General features: G+C 37.6%; 1 protein-coding gene across 2 annotated transcripts in view; it reads left to right on the top strand.

Moving 5' to 3' along the window:
• The window catches only part of LOC131432469 (tyrosine-protein phosphatase non-receptor type 9), a 149,765-nt gene that overhangs the window by 58,431 nt on the left and 70,123 nt on the right, over positions 1 to 21,211 (top strand). For both annotated transcript variants that reach the window (XM_058598770.1, XM_058598769.1), the window contains exon 3: positions 6,327 to 6,557. In XM_058598770.1, the coding sequence (XP_058454753.1) occupies positions 6,327 to 6,557 (231 nt within the window). The remainder of the gene's footprint in view (positions 1 to 6,326; positions 6,558 to 21,211) is intronic.

Here is a 21,211-nt window from a genome sequence, read left to right as displayed (position 1 = left end):
AGATTTGGAGTAAATTCAGATGTATTTTTTTTTGTTTTGAGGACGAAGTTCTCCGGGACTGCTTATAAATTGAAAATTGTGCGTAGTAGTTTATGTTGAACTGCTAGCGAGACCTAACAGCTCAACATATAACACTAGGCAGACGTAAAGTTAAAGCTTTTTTTTCTATCACACCGAAGGTCTATACTGACGCCTCGGGCGAAAAAAGTTTCGGCTTGCTAGCTGTACAGATTGTGGTAGTTGGAATATTTGGCTAGATCGTTTGAATGCGAAAGTTAAGGAGAAATGATCTGATATGTCGAAGAAAAAACCACTGTTTCACCAAGACATTGTACCCATTTACAAGTTGATGGCAACGATGTTTAAATTGATCAAATTACACATCGAGTTGCTTCCTCATCCACCGTTTATTTCAGATGTGGCCCCCAGTGACTACTGACTATTAGCTAATCTCAACAAAAAAATGCTCGCCGATAAGAAATTCAACTCGAATGAAGAAGAAATTGCTGAATGTGAAGCTTATTTCGAGTCAAAAAACAAATCCTTCTACAATATTTGAAAATAATTTCTTAAAAGCAACTATACCCGATCAGATGCACATAACAAAATCAAAACACAAGTATATCAACAGTTGATATGTATAACAATTTGTGTTATTTTGAGATATTTATCAAATGAAAACAGTTGAACGTTAAAACTTATGATAACAATATAATAACAAATGTTTTATTTTCATTTGCAAGACTCATGATAAAGTTCATTTATTGAAAAAATGAGTTTTTTCGTTACTTTATATCGAAGTATAATGATCAGAATTTCAAAAAACTAAAGGAAGAAATCAGATCACTAAATAAATTATTCATTTAATTAAAAAAATCATTCAACATTTTTGGATTGAAACGATGCTAAAAGTTGACTGTGATATAGTTTTCTGTGTTAAATTTGCTACCTAATTTATTACAACTATTGTTACAAATTTCTGCTTTCGAACTTCTGTAGTCATATCAAATTCAATAATAATTCAGAGTCTTTTTTGTTATGATTTTTGTTATTTTAACAGCTTACCAGCCAAAAATATTTCAAAATTTGTTACAAAATATTTCTGGAATAAATTCTTCCAGTTGTTATAATTCTGTTATTACCACACGGAACCACCTGCGATCCCATTTCAACCAGAATATTAGTTGATTTTCTGAATTCGATTGGTTAAAATTTGGTACAACTAATCGATTGTTTTTTTTTTTTTTTTCATAAATACGTTTATTTCATAGGCAATATACATAAGTTTTTCTTCGCCGTGGCATCCACAATACATAGTAGTTTAAACCTAATACATTTCGAATATCATATTAGTATGTTGGTACTCATTAGTTAATCTAAACACTGTTTTTATCAAGCGAGTTGCTATTTTAATTACATTAAATAAAATACATTTATTTTGTACATGATCTTATAACTATTTCAGGATTGTTTGTATCAGTTCACCACTTATATTCAATATCCTATAGTTGGCTATTGGTTGAACTCATGGAAGAGAAAACAGTTTAACATAAAATAAAATTTAAATTGGAACTCCAATGGATTTAATGAAATGATAAAGAAGTTTCATGTATGGAAGGTCACGACAAGCAAGAATGTCGCGAACTGGGACATTGGATAGTCTACCTTGGGTACGCAAGGAATTTATTAGTTGAGATCTGACATCACGAAACTCCACGCATGTCCAAACAACATGGTCAATATCGCGGTAACCTTCGCCGCAAGCACAATGATTAGTCTCGGAAAGTCCAATTCGAAGGAGATGTGCATCTAACGTGTAGTGATTGGACATGAGTCTGGACATCACACGAATGAAATCTCTACTCACATCCAGTCCCCTGAACCATGCCTTTGTCGATATTTTAGGAATAATTGAGTGCATCCACCGACCCAGATCATCTTTATCCCAAGAAGCTTGCCAGCTGGCAAGTGTTCTTTGGCGAGACGCGCTATAGAATTCGTTGAAAGCAATCGGTCTCTCATAAATTTCACCCTCAATAGCACCACGTTTGGCTAAAATATCGGCTCTTTCATTGCCTGGAATGGAGCAATGAGCCGGAACCCAAACTATTGTGATTAGATAATTATTATTCAATATGTCGTTCAGACACTGTTTTATTTTACCCAAGAAAAACGGTTCATTTTTGCCAGCAGCGTTTGAGCGAATGGCTTCAATTGCACTCAGACTATCTGTGAAGAGGAAATAATGGTTTGGAGATAATGTGACGATTACATTCAAGCTATAATGAACTGCTGCTAACTCTGCTATATAAACAGATGCAGGTTCTTGAAGCTTGAATGAGGCCGAAACATTATTGTTGAACATACCAAACCCTGTCGCTTCTTCCATTCGCGATCCGTCCGTGTAAAACATTTTCTCAGAGTTAATATGCCTGAACTTACTTGAAAATATTTTTGGGATTTCCATAGAGCGTAGGTGGTCCGGGATTCCACGCACTTCGCGCTGCATGGATGTGTCGAAAAATAAAGTTGAGTCAGGTACACTTAGGAGGCTGACACGGATAGGAATATATCTTGAAGGGTTGATTTCCTGTGACATATGGTTAAAATATACTGTCATGAATTTTGTTTGAGATCGAAGCTCGACTAGTCGTTCGAAATTATTAATTACCATGGGATTCAGCACATCACATCTTATTAGCAGGCGTGATGAAAGCTCCCAAAATCGATCTTTTAATGGAAGAACTCCCGCCAGAACTTCAAGACTCATTGTATGTGTCGAATGCATGCAGCCTAAAGCAATTCGCAAACAACGGTACTGAATTCGCTCAAGTTTGATAATATGAGAATTTGCAGCGGAACGAAAACAAACGCATCCATATTCCATCACTGAAAGTATCGTTGTCTGATACAATTTTATTAGATCTTGCGGATGAGCACCCCACCAAGACCCTGTTATTGTTCGAAGAAAATTTACTCTTTGTTGGCATTTCGTTATCAGATACCTAATGTGTCCTCCCCACGTGCATTTGGAATCAAACCACACCCCGAGGTATTTGAAAGTCAAAACCTGTTCGATTATTCTTCCCATCATATGAAGCTGAAGTTGCGCGGGATCATGCTTTTTTGAAAAGACGACCAGCTCTGTTTTCTCCGCAGAGAATTCGATACCAAGATGAACAGCCCAAACGGACAATTTATCTAAGGTATCTTGCAATGGTTTTTGCAGATCAATAGCTTTGGATCCAGTAACTGAAACCACGCCATCATCTGCCAATTGTCTTAGTGTACATGGGGTTACTAGACAGCTGTCAATGTCATTCACGTAAAAATTATAGAGGAGCGGACTGAGGCATGAGCCTTGCGGGAGACCCATGTAGCTAATTCTGATTGTTGCCAAATCGCCATGTGAAAAATGCATGCGTTTCTCTGACAAAAGGTTGTGCAAATAATTATTTATAACCGCTGGGAGTCCATGTTGGTGGAGCTTGTCTGAAAGAACATCAATGGAAACTGAATCAAATGCTCCTTTAATGTCTAAAAATACAGATGCCATTTGTTGCTTTTGAGCGAAGGCAATTTGGATGTCAGACGAAAGTAATGCAAGGCAATCATTCGTTCCTTTATTTCTACGGAAGCCAAACTGAGTATCTGACAACAAACCGTTCGTCTCGACCCAAGTGTCGAGACGTCGTAGAATAATTTTTTCGAACAATTTTCTGATGCAGGACAACATCGCAATGGGTCTATATGAGTTGTGATTGGAAGCTGGTTTCCCCGGCTTTTGAATGGCGATAACTTTCACTTGTCTCCAGTCAGGTGGAACAATATTTTGCTCAAGAAACTTGTTGAACAATTCCAACAAACGTCTTTTTGCGAGGTCGGGCAGATTCTTCACCAAGTTGAATTTAATTCTGTCCAATCCAGGAGCGTTATTGTTACAAGACATGAGTGCTATGGAAAATTCCATCATTGAAAAGGGGCTATCAATGGAATCATCATTTGAAGAAGACTCCCTAACAATGCTATGCGTAGGAACGGAATCTGGACAAACTTTCCTCGCAAAATCAAATATCCATCGATTCGAGTACTCATCTAATCGATTGTTGTTTTAACTAAACTGTCATTTTTGTTTTTCGATTAGCAGAAACGATGGTTGAAACAACAAATTTAACTGTTTGAAAAAAAAAAAAAATGCTGTCAATGAGTGAGGACACCTTTCAATTTTAACAAATATTTTAGTTGAAATAACTGGTGTTGTTATTGAAACAAAATTCTGTTAGTTGAAAAATAAATCGGTTTTATTTGTTTTAGACATTGCAAATAGTTGAATCAACTCGAACAATGTTATTGATTTGCGAAAATAATCAAAATATACTTACTGATACACGCCATGATCTATTTGAAATAAGTTCGGTATGTTGAGATTCATGAAATTAAAATCGTTGTTAAAATATAAACAGTATTTTATATTGACATGTAATATCATTAGTTATTACAGGGCTGGGAAAATCACCGATCACTGCTGATTTTAACTGATCTTAACCAAGAAATAAATTATCATTACGAAATCAGAACTGATCTGATCTCTAAGTGATTTTGATTTTTGTATGATCATGATCATGTCAAGTCGAGATCAGTAGGGGAGGGGCGAGCAAATTAGCGAAATTAATAAATTTACCTAAAATGAGTTTTGAAAGATGATGCCTTCAAACGATTGAACTAAAGTTATGCACTGATCATTTTAGTCAATCTATATGAGCTTGGGTGCATCAACCGCTGGGAATTGGAATTTTGCGACGGCAATTCAAACGCGCCATTCAATCGCAGCGCGTTCTGTGTGTTTGAAACCCTTCGCTCCTGTTACTTGTATAAATTAAATTTATGTCAAAAAGCGTTTTATTGCTAATGCATGAACATCATCATCGGTATCAAACAGCTGGAAGTAAAACAGTCTGCTGGAAGTAAATCAATGATCGAATTTGAAGCATAAAATTTTTGCGCATACCTGAAAGATTACGAGATGATCATTCATTAACATTTTCTAATTTGTCACCAAATCTTTTTCATCTTAAACAAGGTTAACTTTATCACAACACCGCTGTTAGATAAACACTTGTTATGGAATCATAAATTTCTCTCATCGAATGAACACAATTTCACCAGACGCTTTAACCATCGATGTTGTTTTCATTGACATTTTGAAGCGACGCGAACAGATTTCAACTAAAAAAGTTGTTGATTTTACATTGCGATTATTGTTTTGCTTTCAACTGTCTCCGGCATTTGACAGCATTCAAAACAACATATTTCTCAACTACTTGAATATATGCAAATCAAAAACCATATTGGTTGAATCAAAAAGAAATTAGTTAAATCAACTATCGCAAAAATCAAAAAGTATGACGAAAGTACCACGGTTTTTGATTAGTTATGCTGATGTGTCATGATGTGACAATTGCTGTTATATCCATTATGTTTAATTTGCTTTTGGAAGCAGACTTAAATTTTCACCCATAAAGTATTTTGGATAATCATTTTCTTTCTCGCTGAACATCTATTAACGCTTTATGTGCATCTTTCTACGTCCGTGTTAATATACAAAAGCGCAGAGTGCCAAAAGCGGTACAGGCGCCCACTCGGAACAGGCGGGGCTCATATATGAAGTATAATTGTAGAAACTCGCTCCGTTGCCCCATTCGCTTCGCTGTGCGTAGATTCCGCGCAGTGAAACTTCTGTTTTTGTTTTCTTGATTTATTGGCTCAATACAATTGCAGGCTTGCGCCCGTTGTTGTGTACGGGCTCGTGCGAGCTCGTTTAGGGTATTCGGTACCCGGAGAAAGTTAGCAAATTGCACGCCCGCTTCGAACCCCGCTGAATAGCGTTTTTTTTAAACTGTTCACTACTTTAGCTGCAGGCGTGGTGGACCTGATGACGGATGAGTGAGGTAAACTCACCGGGAGCTTGGTTTCTACGACAGACATCAAGCTACGTCATTAAATGCTGAAAAAAATTTACTGGCCAGTTAGGTGGGAAGCTTTTGTCTGTTTTGTTCCAAAGAGTTCCGTTAAGTCATGTCAAAAATCATGTTTATTCAGGGACATTTTCTTCATTTCAACAATAATGACATTCATCCTTTAGGGCCTTTAAGTCAAATCTCAAGTTCTGAAAATTGATACAAAAATATATCGTGAGTAAAGTTTTATCACAAGGCTACTATCAGTGTTTACTAGTCATCAGCTTTGTTCGTTCGAAGTAGATATGTTTTTACGCAGCCGTTTATTAATTCATCGGTTAATTGCTCTTGTTTAACGATCTTTTGCAGCCCGGACGAGATGGCAGTGGCGCCGCGATCGCACTGTTCACTGCCAACCTGCACTACCCGATGACGGTCACACACAAAACCACCCTGCAGGGGGTTGTGTACCAGCTGGACGTCGCCCTGCAGAGTGCCGACACACAAAAAGCCGGTCTTGTGTTCATCTACGACATGAGCACCTCCAAGTATTCCAACTTCGACTACGATCTGTCACAGAAAATACTCACACTGTTGAAGGTAGGTACAATGATTCATAATGGCGAATGATGGAAAAATCCTATTCACTTGAACGAGGTCGCGCGCGCCATTTTCGTAATGATGCGGGGCTTGCTAGTCGCTGATGATGACTAAATCTGTTTACGTTGACAAATTAAAAGACTCAAAAATATTTGATTTGAGATAAGAAAAATGATCATGGGACGGAAACTAAAATTTTTGACTGTAGAATATTTTTTTTAGTACTTGTGATATCCTAAAATGGCAACTGTTATTTTTAGTACACACAATTTTTATACTGTCTGACCAAAAATAGACTAGTCTTTATATACTTAGAAATGCACTGATCATTCGACGTTTGCCATTCAGTGATTTACCCTCCAAATTGAAACTCTCAATTGCTTTGAAATTCTTTCTCTTCGTTCAATTATATCTTAACTAACCTGAAGATTCAATTTGTTTACAACGGTGTTTATTCCGTGTGCAACAACGTCCTTGGGCTACTTGGCGCCACTTCTGGTACAGCTCGGTCTTCCTTTAGTCCGTACCACTGCACTGTTCTGGGCTTCGACATTTCAACCAAATTAAAACACCAAATACAGTGAAAGGATGTAAGATGAATATTTTGTTGCTATTAAAAATATCTCAAAACAACCAATTTCCGCAGTGGAAAATTGCTGCACCCGTACATCCGACAGTCTAGCTGTAATCAACCGTCCGTCGAATGCTTGTAAACACGTCGGAATAAAACCGCCGCTCCCCGTTCACGTTCGCAGTAGTAGCATGCTTAAATTTTTGCATTTTTCCTAGAACATCAACTTCGCTGTAGCATTGCCCATAGCTGGCACTGCCTGGCCTGCCTACGCATTGATGGTCTACTAAAACGTGTAACTAACAGCGTGTATTCGAAAACAACGGCGGTGACGTCTTCCCCAGTGCCGATCTCTCCAGTGGGCAAGCTTTATCATACTGTTTATCTATCCGATTCATCCTACGGTAACCGGCGGGGGTATGCACGGGGCAGTGTTGTCAGGTAATATGGTTATCAACTACCGTATTGTAAAGCTGTTTATTGATAACGAATCAATTCCCTTGTATCTCTAAACTTGTCTGAGCTAAGATTCACAATGTTTTGGTTATCTGTGACATTAAACTGCTCTAGGAGTTTATTTTTTGGGCACGTATTTTACTTTGTTAGCTTAAATCGCAGCAATCTTGTATGTATAATAGTAAAAACGAGAGTTTAATGTCGTTTTCGCTTGATGCTAAACCTAACCCAGTTTCCACCCTAACTGCTGTTAAACCATTCGTTTGTGACCAGTTCCGAATCTACTTTCGGCGATGTTGAACTGAAAATCGAGTCAGTTTCGAACTTGATTTTTATTTCAGGTTTACTCAAACCCCCGTTGCTAAGTGCGAAACCATCAGTTCGCTTTCACATCTCATCCAAGTCAGTCGATATAACAAAACCGCTTACGTTCGGGACGGAAGGAACCGAGTACAGTATTGTGTAGTGAACAATAAAACGATCTCGAAATGAGTGAACCAAACGAACAAAAGCTACCAACGCTACGAAAGAATACAATTATTGTTGACTTCATGCAGTGCAAAATTCGACCTTCGATACGAGAACTTGAAAATTTACTTATGGAGCAAATGCATAATGACATTAAACGTGTACATTTACTTCAATGCAATAAGATGAATAATGTTGTTTATATTCAGTTTTATAAAGAGTTGGATGCAATTCAATTCGCAAAAGACAATAACAATGTGCACTATGTGGAGCACGAGAATATTAAGTACAACATTCCAGTATATATGGAAGATAGTGCTATAGAAGTGCGTGTACATGATCTTCCCTCAAGCGTCACCGATTCAAATATTCGCAAAACTATGTCCCAATACAAAGAGATTCTCTCTATCGAAAAAGAAAAGTGGAAGAATTTTTCCCCCCGTATTCTAAATGGTGTACGTTTATTACGCATACACTTGAAGACGGCTATACCTTCTTATGTGATTTTCGGTCAAGATACAAGAATTCCGTGCATGTCAATATTGCCAAAAAGCTGTTCACTACGGTAAGTCATGTGATAAACTGGACAAGGAGACAACTACACCAAAGGACAACGGTGCTTCCTTCACACCAACCCCAAGCAACCCCTGTACACCTGTGACAGTCACCAACAACAGTGAAGCATCCCCTTCAACGAATCCATCATCATCCCCTATAGAACAAAGTACACCAGCTGCAGTTAACAACTTACCCTCCAACCAACCAGCAACTGCAACCAATGTACAACAAGGCGCATCTACAGCAACACTTAACGAGCCCAAGACTACGATAAACAAGGAAAACGAACAGAAAACGGAAATCACACACAACACCGACGATGAAGCAATGGATGGTGGGATAAGCCGCGGACTCATCTCCCCCTAGAAAAAAGGTGACAATGAGATCCAATAGCAAAACAAAATTTTTAGGTAACAAAAATGTAAGCCAATCGGCCACGTAAAGCTTTTACGCAAAAAGGCCAGAATAAAATTTTATTATAAAAAAAAGTGCGAAACCAACACAGTTTCGTGAAAATAGTTTGATGAAACTACGCTGGGTCGGTTTCAGTTTTCTCGAGTGAAAACGACATAACGGGGGTGCGTAAATTAAATAAAACATCGCGTTATTTCAAATTTTCGTGTAAAGAAGGTTTTTACCTTTATTTAAAAGTATAAAAAATAGGTATAGAATTCGCTCAAATTTTAGAAAAAATTTCCAAGGGCCAAGTGTCATATGTCAATCGATTCAGCTCGATGAACTGAGCAAATGTCCGTGTTTGTGTCTGTATGTGTGTTGTCAACAAAGAGATTGAGATCTCAGAAAAAAAGGTCTTTTCGTCACGCTGAACGCTATTGAATGGGTTTGAGATCGAATGTTTGCTTTTTGAGTTATACAAAATTTTATGTCAAAATTTTCAGTTTTTTGACAATATCGGTCACAATTGACCTTGAAAACAGAATATGCATTTAGACTTAGATTCCGCACGGTTATAGCAACACACCAAAAAATGGAATTTAGCAGGTGATTTAATCCCTCATACGATATAATTCATAAAAACTTAATTTGTCAAATTACGGAAAATTTCTTTTGTAATGACTGAATGTTGGATTAGCTTGAATTTTACTGGTTTTGACTGTAACTTGCATTCTATCAGCAGGTGCGACTGCATGCATTCTAATACACCTTATACCAGCCAAGCAGATGTGTGCTTATGTGGCTCAGTCGATTAACAGGTGTACTTTGTGATCCAATGATTCTCGGTTCAAGTCGCGGCGGTCGCTATGGGTATTTATTTTTTCTTTATTTAAACGAATTTCATGTCATGGAATTTTAAACACAATATTAAATGTTCTTCCACGTAAATTTGCGTGAACTGCGACGCTCCATTTATGTGCTTCTAATAAGATGTAAAATCACAGGGTTTTTTCGAAGTGTGTATCCAAGAAGCTTTAGATTTCAACGGAGATAACGATATCCTTGTGTAAGCTACTTTTCACCTTATTCCAGTAGTAGGAGTTTTACGCGCTTGATGATAAAGCGATGTGTCCGAACAAAGTGAAACACGATTTTCGTTGTTTTATACCATTGTTTCTTAGCACCTAAAAGACTATGTACAGCACCCTTTTTCATGACGTTTGGATTTGGTAACATGATCGTTCGAACATGACATATACATATATATATATATATATATATATATATATATATATATATATATATATATATATATATATATATATATATATATATATATATATATATATATATATATATATATATATATATATATATATATATATATATATATATATATATATATATATATATATATATATATATATATATATATATATATATATATATATATATTTGAAATATGACAGTATTTTCAAATTCGAAATAATTTCATATTCATACAATAATTGCTGGAAGACCACAACATCTTACACCCCTATACCATGCGAATAGTCGAGGAGTTCCTTTGAGCTGTAAATTACCTATGTCATTAATACATAAAAGAAACAATGGTGGTCCAATATTACTTCCTTGTGGAACACCAATGTTTATTGGAGCAAGGTTGCTGCTGTCACTTTCGATGGATAGAAATTGTTTTCTATTAGTCAAGTAACTATGGATAATTGAATTAGCAATGCCTCTGATCCCATAGCAATCGAGTTTGTCCAAAAGTATACTATGATGTAATGTGTCAAAAGCTTTTTCAAGGTCTAAAAATAATGCACCAACGATATTTTTACTATCGATCTCGCTTATAATTCCGTCAACTATTTCAATTATAGCGGTTTGTGTGCTAGAACCTTGTCTGAAGCCATATTGGAACTTAAAGAGGATATTATGCTTACTTAGGAATTCGATAAGTCTAGTGACTAGAAGTTTTTCAAATATTTTGTTAAAAACGGACAATGTAGATATAGGACAGTAATTATTACAATCACAACGGTCACCCGATTTGAACACAGGAATGACTTTAGCCACCTTGAGGCAATCAGAGTAGTAACCGGTCTGAATAATTACGTTAAAGCACTGAGAGAGTATTTTAGCGAATGCAAATGAATTATGTTTTAGTACACTGACAGAGACGTTATCAGGGCCGTTACTCTTCTTATTATCCAAACCTTGTATTAACAGTATCACTTCATTTACAGATGAAGGACGTAAAAAAATAGAATCACAAACACGACGAACATTACTTTATGGACAAAAAAGATTAGTTTACAAGAATAACTTTAGCTAAATCGCCTTCTTCATGGAATCGACCTTTTTAGAGATATGTGATAGCATCTGTTTGAGATGCTGATCGTGGGGGCTTGCCTTAACACGTTTGGGGTAATTGCTTTTTATTTTCACTAGTGTCCATAAATCAAAGGTCATCCACGGGCAATGATTACCTTTCACGGTGACTGTTTTAGTTATTATTCTTGTATATTGTTCCCGTAGAGAGCTATATACGAACACTATAGATTTAAGAACTGTTTCAGCGTCCTCAATGACATCAATACTAATAATAAAATAAGAAAAACATACAGACCTTTGAAATGCTTTTATTTATCTACAGGGCAAAAATGGCTGAAAAATTCGGAGGATTTTCCTAGTCTTATCAAAAATAGCTCTGAAAAAATGAGTTTTTTTGTGATCTTTCACAATTATTTGAAAAAATAATTCGATGGTATGAATTTTTTTGTTTCAGATAAACCTTATGCTGGCTACAAGGATCACATTCGGACGCATTTCTGGAAAACCTTTTCACGCTTGTCATGGAAAATCAACAAATTCCATATAACCGATATCGTTGAATTTTTTTAAATTTCCATCGAAAATTTCCTAAAACCACTCCTGGTCCTAACCATTCATGGTCTCAGTATGGCCATAGTGAAAATGAGTCACACGAATAGTACTCAAGATATTTTCATTGGAAAATAAATTGGAGTCGGAATATATTTTCCTATATGTTCTGCAATGCTTATATTATTCCTAATCCAATTTATTTTACATCATTAAGTTGCATATTTCGCTTCAGCACAAGGTTTCCTAGGTAAAAAAAAATAAAATGATGTATAACTTTTCCAGAAAGAATGAACCTATGCATTACCTTCTGACAAATTATGGGATTTTATATTTTCTACAATTATTCCAAACAAAGTATGCATAAAAAAATAAGTCGAAACAAGTTATGATTAGAAAACTAGTTTTAAGGGGGTTGTCATAATTCAATAACTAAAAGTAACTTTGAAAAGGCCTAAAAAAGAGTTCCATCGAGTTCCACTTAGATATTTTTTTATAATATTGGGCATATCTTTTCTTGTAAATTTTGTAAAAATCAGCTGCATAAAGTTGCATATTGCGCTTCGATGTATGGTTTTATCATAGGTAAAAAAGTGTAAATGCTGTATAACTTTTCCAAGAAAGAACAAACCTATACACTACCTCCAACAAAAATATGGGATTTTTTTTATTAGTGTTACTCCACTGCTACCTGTCGACCCGCATCATCCGCCTTTAGTTGTCTCGTTGGCTGCTGACTGCGAAAACAATTCCCGCAACATGGACTCCACGAATGAATCAAGGCCACTAAATTATAGAAAAATTGATTTTGGTGCTTTACTTGAATTCTTGCAAAACGTTAACTGGATTGCTTTGCAAGATATCGACAACGCAAATGAAATGGCATCTTTTTTCTGTAACAAAATAACTCAGTGGTTAAGTTCAAATTTGCCTTTTGTAAAACGGCCAATAAGTCCTCCTTGGAGCACAGCTTTGCTTCGTAAATTGAAACGAATTCGAAATGCTTGGCAGCGCAAACATCGTCGCTGGAAGAGCGCTGAAATAAAACGAATGTTCAAAAGTTCCAGTGAAAACCATCGCAAATTAAACGCGGGGTTGTACAAATCCTACGTTATGCGGGTTCAAACTGATCTTCGTCGAAATCCCAAACATTTCTGGACTTTTGTAAACTCGAAACGTAAATGCTCATCAATTCCTTCAAAAGTTTGTCTCGATGGTGTTGAATCCAGGTCATCCTTGGAGTCATGTGATCTGTTTGCAAAGTTCTTTGCTTCGGTGTTTGCAGAAAAAACAGCCTCCGGTATCGATGCGGAGACCGCCGCGGTGGATGTTCCTGAGAATTTAGTGCACATTGACACATTTTTGGTTACACCCGATATGATTGTTGCCGCAGCGAAGAAGTTGAAACGATCGTTCTCGGCCGGACCAGATGGCATACCTGCAGCGGTGTACAGTCATTGCGCTTCTGCTTTAGCTGATCCTTTGTGCACTATATTTAACAAATCATTTGAGCAAGGTATTTTTCCGATGACTTGGAAGCAGTCTTTCATGTTTCCTGTATACAAGAGCGGTGATCGTACAAATGTTAGAAATTATCGAGGCATAACCAATTGATCAGCTGCATCTAAACTGTTCGAAATAATTGTGAGCACTGAGGTACTTTTTCGTACTAAAAATTACATCTCTATTGATCAGCATGGATTTATGCCTGGTCGTTCAGTCAGCACGAATCTCTTAGATTTCACTTCCAGTTGTTTTTCGAGTTTGGAGAATAAAGTACAAATTGATGCAGTATACACTGATCTGAAAGCAGCTTTCGACCGAATTGACCACCGAATACTCTTGTGCAAGATGTTGCGGCTGGGCGCCACACAAAAGTTTACTGACTGGCTACGCTCTTACTTATGTGGTAGAGTCCTGCGAATTAAGCTCGGCTCTTGTGTATCATCTTCGTTCTCAAATTTATCAGGAGTTCCTCAAGGTAGCAATATGGGTCCACTTTTGTTTTTGCTGTTCTTCAACGATGCTGTTTCGGTGCTCGGAGTTGGCTGCAGATTAGTATATGCCGATGATTTGAAATTATATCTTGAAGTTCGCTCTATTGACGACTGCAAAAACTTCTAGATACATTTGTCGCCTGGTGTCGTAGAAACTGGTTGATTGTCAGCATTTCAAAATGCCAGGTCATAACGTTTCACCGAATACTGAACCCAATTCGATTCCACTATGCAATTGATGAACAAACGCTCCAGAGAGTTGACCATGTTAATGACCTTGGTGTTTTGTTAGATGCCAAACTTACCTTCAATCTGCATCGTTCATCTATAATATCAAAAGCGACACGGCAACTAGGTTTCATTGCAAAGATCGGGCGGGACTTCAAAGATCCGTATTGTTTGAAGGCGTTATATTGCTCTTTGGTTCGTCCAATACTGGAAAATGCTAGCGTAATTTGGAGTCCTTATCAACTTACATGGAACTTACGGATTGAGCGCGTTCAGAAACGATTTGTTCGTCTTGCTCTAAGAAACCTTCCCTGGCAGAATCCGCTTGATCTTCCACCATACCACGATCGCTGTCGACTGATCGGACTCGACTCATTGGAACGACGCAGGAAAATTCAGCAAACTACTTTCGTGGCAAAACTGATCAACGGGGATATCGACTCACCGAAGATTTTGTCTCAACTCGATTTTCGTGCTTCACAACGATCACTGCGCTCTACCAGTTTATTTCAGCCGAGATTTCATCGAACGACGTTCGGGTATTACGAACCGATAACATCATGCTTAAGGACATTTAGCACCGTTGAACACCTTTTTGAATTTGATGAACCATCACACAAATTCGACAGCGATCTACAATTTTATGACTTGACTAAACATATTCATTAAGACCATTTTATTGTCAGATGAATAAATTTAATAATAAATAATAATAATAACAACTATTCCAAACAGAGTTCTAGAATTTTGTAGAAGAAAAAAAAATTCTATCTCTTCAGAAAGAAAGTTATGGCTATATTTTGAATCAAATTACGCGATATATATTTGTAAATAATTTTTTAAAAGCAACTATATGCATTAAAAGAACGGTTTGTCAGCTACTGATTTATGTCCACGTTTTTATTGATTCGAACCACTGTGCGACGGTCGGGCTCTAGTTTAGTTCTCTGCCAACACTGCAGTAACTGTCGCGTGTTTGTTGCGCATTTGTTGACCGTGACTGTTGGCGTATTATGAATATTCGCTCTGATAGCGCCATTGAGTGAGCGGGTAAGTGAACAAACAAATAAACAAACGAACGAACGAACTAGGTGTCGGCTTAGTCCGTATCTAAGTAAGTCCCTAGAAGGTTGTTGCGTCGCTCTCCGGTAATGTGTATACTTTCGTCAAAATATTCCAGCTAAACGTGCGTTTCGTTGAAACCTGCTTCCGGCCGGTTAGTTGGGTTTAGCGATCGAGAAGCGATACGTTAGTTATTGTGTGGGATCATCATCAGCTTCATCGCGAGGTTTCCGCGCAAATCTACCGCGCTACGTGGAAGGCGTACGCGTGCGCGCGCGCTCCTTTTCGGTTAAGACAGAATGCGTGTCGGTCATAATTAAGCTGTAGAGAAGTGAAGAGTTTGGCTCCGTCAGACTTGTGCGGCACAATTGTGTGTTGCTAGTCGAGATGAATACTCGCTCTTGGAGACCGGTCTCAATTAAGTGATGGTTGAATAGGTCAAGCCGCTAAAGACAAGGACTGCGACGAGCTGATCTCCGCTGTATTTTTTTTTTGGTACCTATCCGCCTCTGTCCCCAAAATGTCGAGTGCGTAAATTTTGTCATCGTAGCACATTCAGTGCTTCGCGATCATCGCAGCTGTTCGGTGGTAGCTCGCAATGACTTACTCAATACGACGACGACGACGACGACGACGAGTTTAGCTGACAGGGACCGGTGCGGCGGTGTAAACAATCAATCAAAAACTATAGAAGTGTGCTTGTGTAACGAAACTACAGTACAATTTCGAGAGGAAACTGCAAATTCCTGCAAGAGGTGTGTTCCGCTCGATCGCGATTCGGTGATTAGATAACGAGGAAGAGTGTTTGCACGCGGCTTTGAAATCACCATTGTGTTTACAGTGCAGCCAAGGGGTTCAACGATTGAATGTCAACCTAAAGTAAGCATACGGTGCAGTTAGTGTAGTTAAAAATAAAGCAAAAATAGTTGTCATTTATTTTCGCCTGATGTTCGTGAACCCACCGAGTAGCAGGGGCCGGCATTAAGTTCCGCTAGTGTTTGAAGACATTCGATTCGTTCCGTTGCATTCTAGCACGACACGACGGGAACGACGCGGGCACCTGTCAGATCTTCGTTCTAGGCATGAGTCAGCGGCATCCCATTTGCTACCCGCCGTTCCATTCCGCTGAACAGTCACTCTAACAACGGTTGCATCTGTGCAGTTTTCTACATATTCCCGTGATTATCGACGGAAAGTGGCGTATTACAAAGAGCTATTATAAAAAGCACATGATGTCATTAGAGTGATTAGAGTGATCAGCGTTCACCTGTTTCGAAAGTCGAGCCAAGCCAAGCCAAGCCGCCTTCAAGCCCCGAATGAGTGCAAAGTGTTCCCATCGTGACGTAATGTGCTGGTTCGGGTAATTATTGCAACTACCAACCAAGTGAGAGTGAGACCGACGAAACCCACATCCTCGAAAATTTGTGACAGTAGATGGAATATTCCTTCTCCGTAAGCTCCAGTTACAAAGTGGCAATACCGAGGTGAAGATAAATCGTTCGATTTAATCATCATCTGGGTCTGGGTCTTTGTGTTCGCTACTTGACCATGGTGTTTTAACTTGAATCTGGTGACACACTTGCCAAATACGAGCGATTTCAATATACACCACCTACGTTAACGTTAAATTTTGAGATTACTGTCTAGTGCACCTGCAGGTAGTGAGTAATGGTATGAACGAAGTGATTCCTTCAAACGTTTTTCGAATCTCTTACACAACGCAACTTGACGCTGATTCACGCGTAGAGCTCTGTCCGAAAAAAAAAAGGTTTTAGTCCGATACCGGCTGCAGTGGTGGTTATCTACTTTCCACACCAATCAAAATAAGAGACGGCTTATTGCTAATGGTGGTGAGTATCCAATTGAGTACCTACATCTGCGTGTATCGTTAAACATTGACGGAAGTTCCAGCTACAAATTGTACATTTATTTAATCGCGTCGCGTCGTCGTCTTCGTTATTTTGTCTTCCTCAAACATGCGATAATTTGGCATGATGTGGAAGTGCGTGCGTGTTTAGATAGCATCAACTTTTAGTTAGTTACTTTTCCGAGAGAGTTGAAGATTGATGGTCCTGCCTAGTTTGTGCGTAATTTAACTCCGGATCAACCTCATTATAGGGGTCGAGAAACTTTCCGGAGGTTACACAGCAAAAAAAAATGAAATCCACAGGTGACGGGTAAATCTACAATTAACTTAATTGATAAATTCGTGATATCTTGCATGACTGTGTTTTACAAAAATAACTTCAATCTAACTTTCACATACCCAGCCTTTCACACTGGCACATAAAATTACATTTGTCAATCTTGTATTGAATCAACTGTAAAAATGTGCCATATTTTATGCTCGAATATGCCTGTCTCAGAAGATGTAAATTTACACAATTTTTTCTTAGTGTACATTAAGGTCTCTTTTTGCGCGAGGGATACGTACCGCGTAAAAAAATGCGCAAAAAAACCGCGTGAAAAACCACGTTATTTCAGAAATCCACATAAACAAAAATGGCAAAACTAAATTTTGTGTATGCCAAATACCTTAGAAATGCGTGAAACGTCCAGATCTGGTGATTTTTCAAAAACAAAAATTTGTCAGTCAGTGTAAGAGATTTGACTTAAAAAAAATTTCGGTATTACACCAGATCTCGACGTTTCATGCATTTGTAACACAAAACAAGAAAACCGTGTAATTTCGGAAATCCGCGTAAAAAAGACCTCAGTGTATATATTTTAGGACACAAAGCGTTTAAGTATTGCTATACTTATCAATTTGCAATAAAAAACCTGTTTTAATCCACCTAGTAGTGTAATGATGCCTTTCTCATATCAAATATACTATCATATATAATACTGTGCTATTCTTCAAAATAGAATTCTTCGATTCTTGAAAGATTAACCGGAATCGGTTTAGTTGACCATTTACTGAAAATGACTCCCAATTGGAGTAAAATTTTTAACAAACTTTACCCTATAATTCCGGAACCAGATTTCGGATTCGGATGAAATTCTAGAATTCTGTACAAGACCACAAGACCTTAAAACCTAAGTTTGTGAAAAATTGGTCAAACCATCACTGAGAAAAGTTAGTGAAATGTTTTTACAAACTTCACCCTATAATTCCGGAACCGGAAGTCGGATCCAAATGACATTTAGGAGTTTTGTGTGGGAATTATAACACCATTCATTTGAATCAAAGTTTGTTGAAATCGGGCACGCCTTCTCTGAGAAAAGAGCGTAAGTAAATTTGAATTGGAATTTTTACACTAATCATCTCATAGTTCTGCAACCGGAAGTCGGATACAAATGCCATTCGGAGGTTTTGTAGACCAATAATTTGAATCTAATTTTGTGAAAATCGGTCACGCCATCTCTGAGAAAAATTAGTATATATATTTTGATTTTTTTGCTATCTTACCCCATAACTACGAATCCGAAAATCAGATCCAAACCAAGCTCAGTAATTTTATATGGGAGCGCACACACACACACACACACACACACACACACACACACACACACACACACACACACACACACACACACACGCACACACATGAATCGAATGGTATATGACAAAAATGAAGAGCTTTGAAGCCCTCAGTTTCAATAAATCTTTGGTTGCAAAATAATCCAACACTGTTGTAGTTCAAACTCAAAATCTTATATCTTCTCCGTTGTGGAGTTCAACGAATTGTTGATATTAATTTTTTCTCACTTACAGAAAAAATGGTTTAAATTAACGTTTTTCGAGACCGACATGTTTACCGACATTTTTACAGTTGATTTAACTTAGCATTCATCAATCATCATCATTCATATATTCTGGAATATTTCTAAGAGTAGTATGATGTAATTTTACGTGCCTGCGGGATTTCAGTAATTGTTGAGCACACTTAGAAAAATCTCCCGAGACCGACGTATTCGAGGATCAAAAATGACACATTTTTACAGTTGATTTAATACATTTTGAATGAATTTCAACTCTTGTCCATCAAAAGCTTAAAAGTTTAAACGTGGTCGTACCTACACAAATGACGCGGAACGCTCGGGTAGACCGATTCACGAAAAATCAAAAACATACGATTGTAGATAAATGATTTTACTATGCATTTGGCGAAAAATTTCAGTTAGAAAGCAGTTTTTTTCGTGAGATTTCGTGCGAGTTTTGTTCAACATTTTGTTTTCTTGTGGGTTGACATTGTGTGAGTGCGAAATAATAAGGAAAAACTCATTTATTTGTAACAACTCGCACGAAATCTTTCGATAAAAACGATTATCAGGCACAATTTATATACCAATCGACAGAAAAATAATTATCTTGAATCGTATGTTCTTGGAATTTTCGTTTTCTTCCCCGCTCTCTCGCAATTTTGGGTAAAGTGCGTGAAACCCCGGGATAGGCAGCGAACTTCGCCTGACCACGGCGAAGCGCTACCTTTAAGTCACTTATATCATTATCTAACCAAAACCGTAAGTTTGTTCAATAAACCAATAGTAGTTTCCAAAGGAGTTTAAACTTGTTGAAATCAGCCATTTACGAGAGAATCAAGCGGAGAGGGTAAGCGCGATTTGTTTTTCATGTCAATTATATCATTTTATCCCCGGTACCTTCAGTGACCGCAGTTTGGTTTTTGAACTTGATCAATAATCCAAAAAAAGCCTAAGATTATTAAAATCAGCCGGTTCAGCCAGCTCTGAGAAAATTGAGTGGTGAAAACTACAACGCGTTTTGTCGATTACGTCGCTTATACCACTACATGTCCGGAATGAGAAGTGACAACCATTTGATCCTCGAACTTGATCAATGGCCCAATAGAAGACTTCAAACGAGCCTAAGTTTGTTGAAATCGGTTCAGCCATCTCCGAGGACATTGAGTGGTGAAAAAATAACACTTATTGTCGGTTACATCGTTTATACCATTATATCACCGGAACCATAGATCACAGCTATTTGATCCTCGAGCTTCATCAATAGTAGCTTTCGAACGAGGCTCAATTTGTTGAATTTTTGGATCTCACCGAGCTGAGTCGAATGGTATATAACACTATGGGTTTCCGTGGTTTTGTTCGATAGTCGATTTCTCTAGCAATTCTATTACCTTTCTATAGAGAAAAGCAAAAAAAATACCATGTGTGAACAATAAGACGAATTCGATATGAGTGAACCAAACAAACAAAAGTTATCGTCGCCAATACGGAAAAAGATGCCGTCGTTGTTGACTTCAAACGGGCTAGCTTCTGTTCTTCGATACAAGAAATTGACACCTTGCTTAAGGAACAAATACACCTGTACATTTACTACAGCTAAATAAGCCGAATAGCTTAATCTTCATTCAGTTCTACAAAGCAATCGAATTTTACAAATACAGCACCACCAACAAATAAATTCGAGGAACCATGTTGCAGTAAGGAGAGATTCTTGGAAAAATTTTCCCCCGTTGCCCTCAATAACGCTCGTTTTTTACGCATGGTCTTGAAGAAGTCCATGGCTTCTTGTGTGACTTTCGGTCAAGACACAAAAACTCCATGTAAATCACTTGTCACCTTTGACCATCAGCTGGCCACATGTCATTTTTGTCAGATTTCTGTTTACTACGGTAAGCCCTACGAATTGGACGAAACTATCATCTACAATCAACGTACAATAAAATGATTCCACCAACAACAGTGATACCGAACCAATGGAGAAGGACGTGAATAGTAAACCATTGAACCCTCTTATTAGCTTTATAGCAATGAGTGTTCCACGCAAATGAACTGGAATAATAATTGCCATTAAAAAAATTGTTATCGAAATAAATAGAATCATTATTGTTTTCCAAAATATTCTTTATATAGATTGATATAATTTTGCATGCGAAGAAAAATCCTGGAGCACTTTGCCCACTCTGAAAAATAAGTTTTGAATGCGTCTTCAGGTGTTGAAAAATAACCAATTTAACATGGTTAAAATTTTAACCACGCATTTAATTGTTTGACGTGTATAAAAAGAAGTAGGCTAGATCAGGACTATTTTCTATGTATGAGCCGTTTCG

Source organism: Malaya genurostris, chromosome 2 (genome assembly GCF_030247185.1).
Source record: "Malaya genurostris strain Urasoe2022 chromosome 2, Malgen_1.1, whole genome shotgun sequence".
In the NCBI taxonomy this organism is placed as follows: Eukaryota; Metazoa; Arthropoda; class Insecta; order Diptera; family Culicidae; genus Malaya; species Malaya genurostris.
This window is presented reverse-complemented; position numbering and strand designations above follow the sequence as displayed.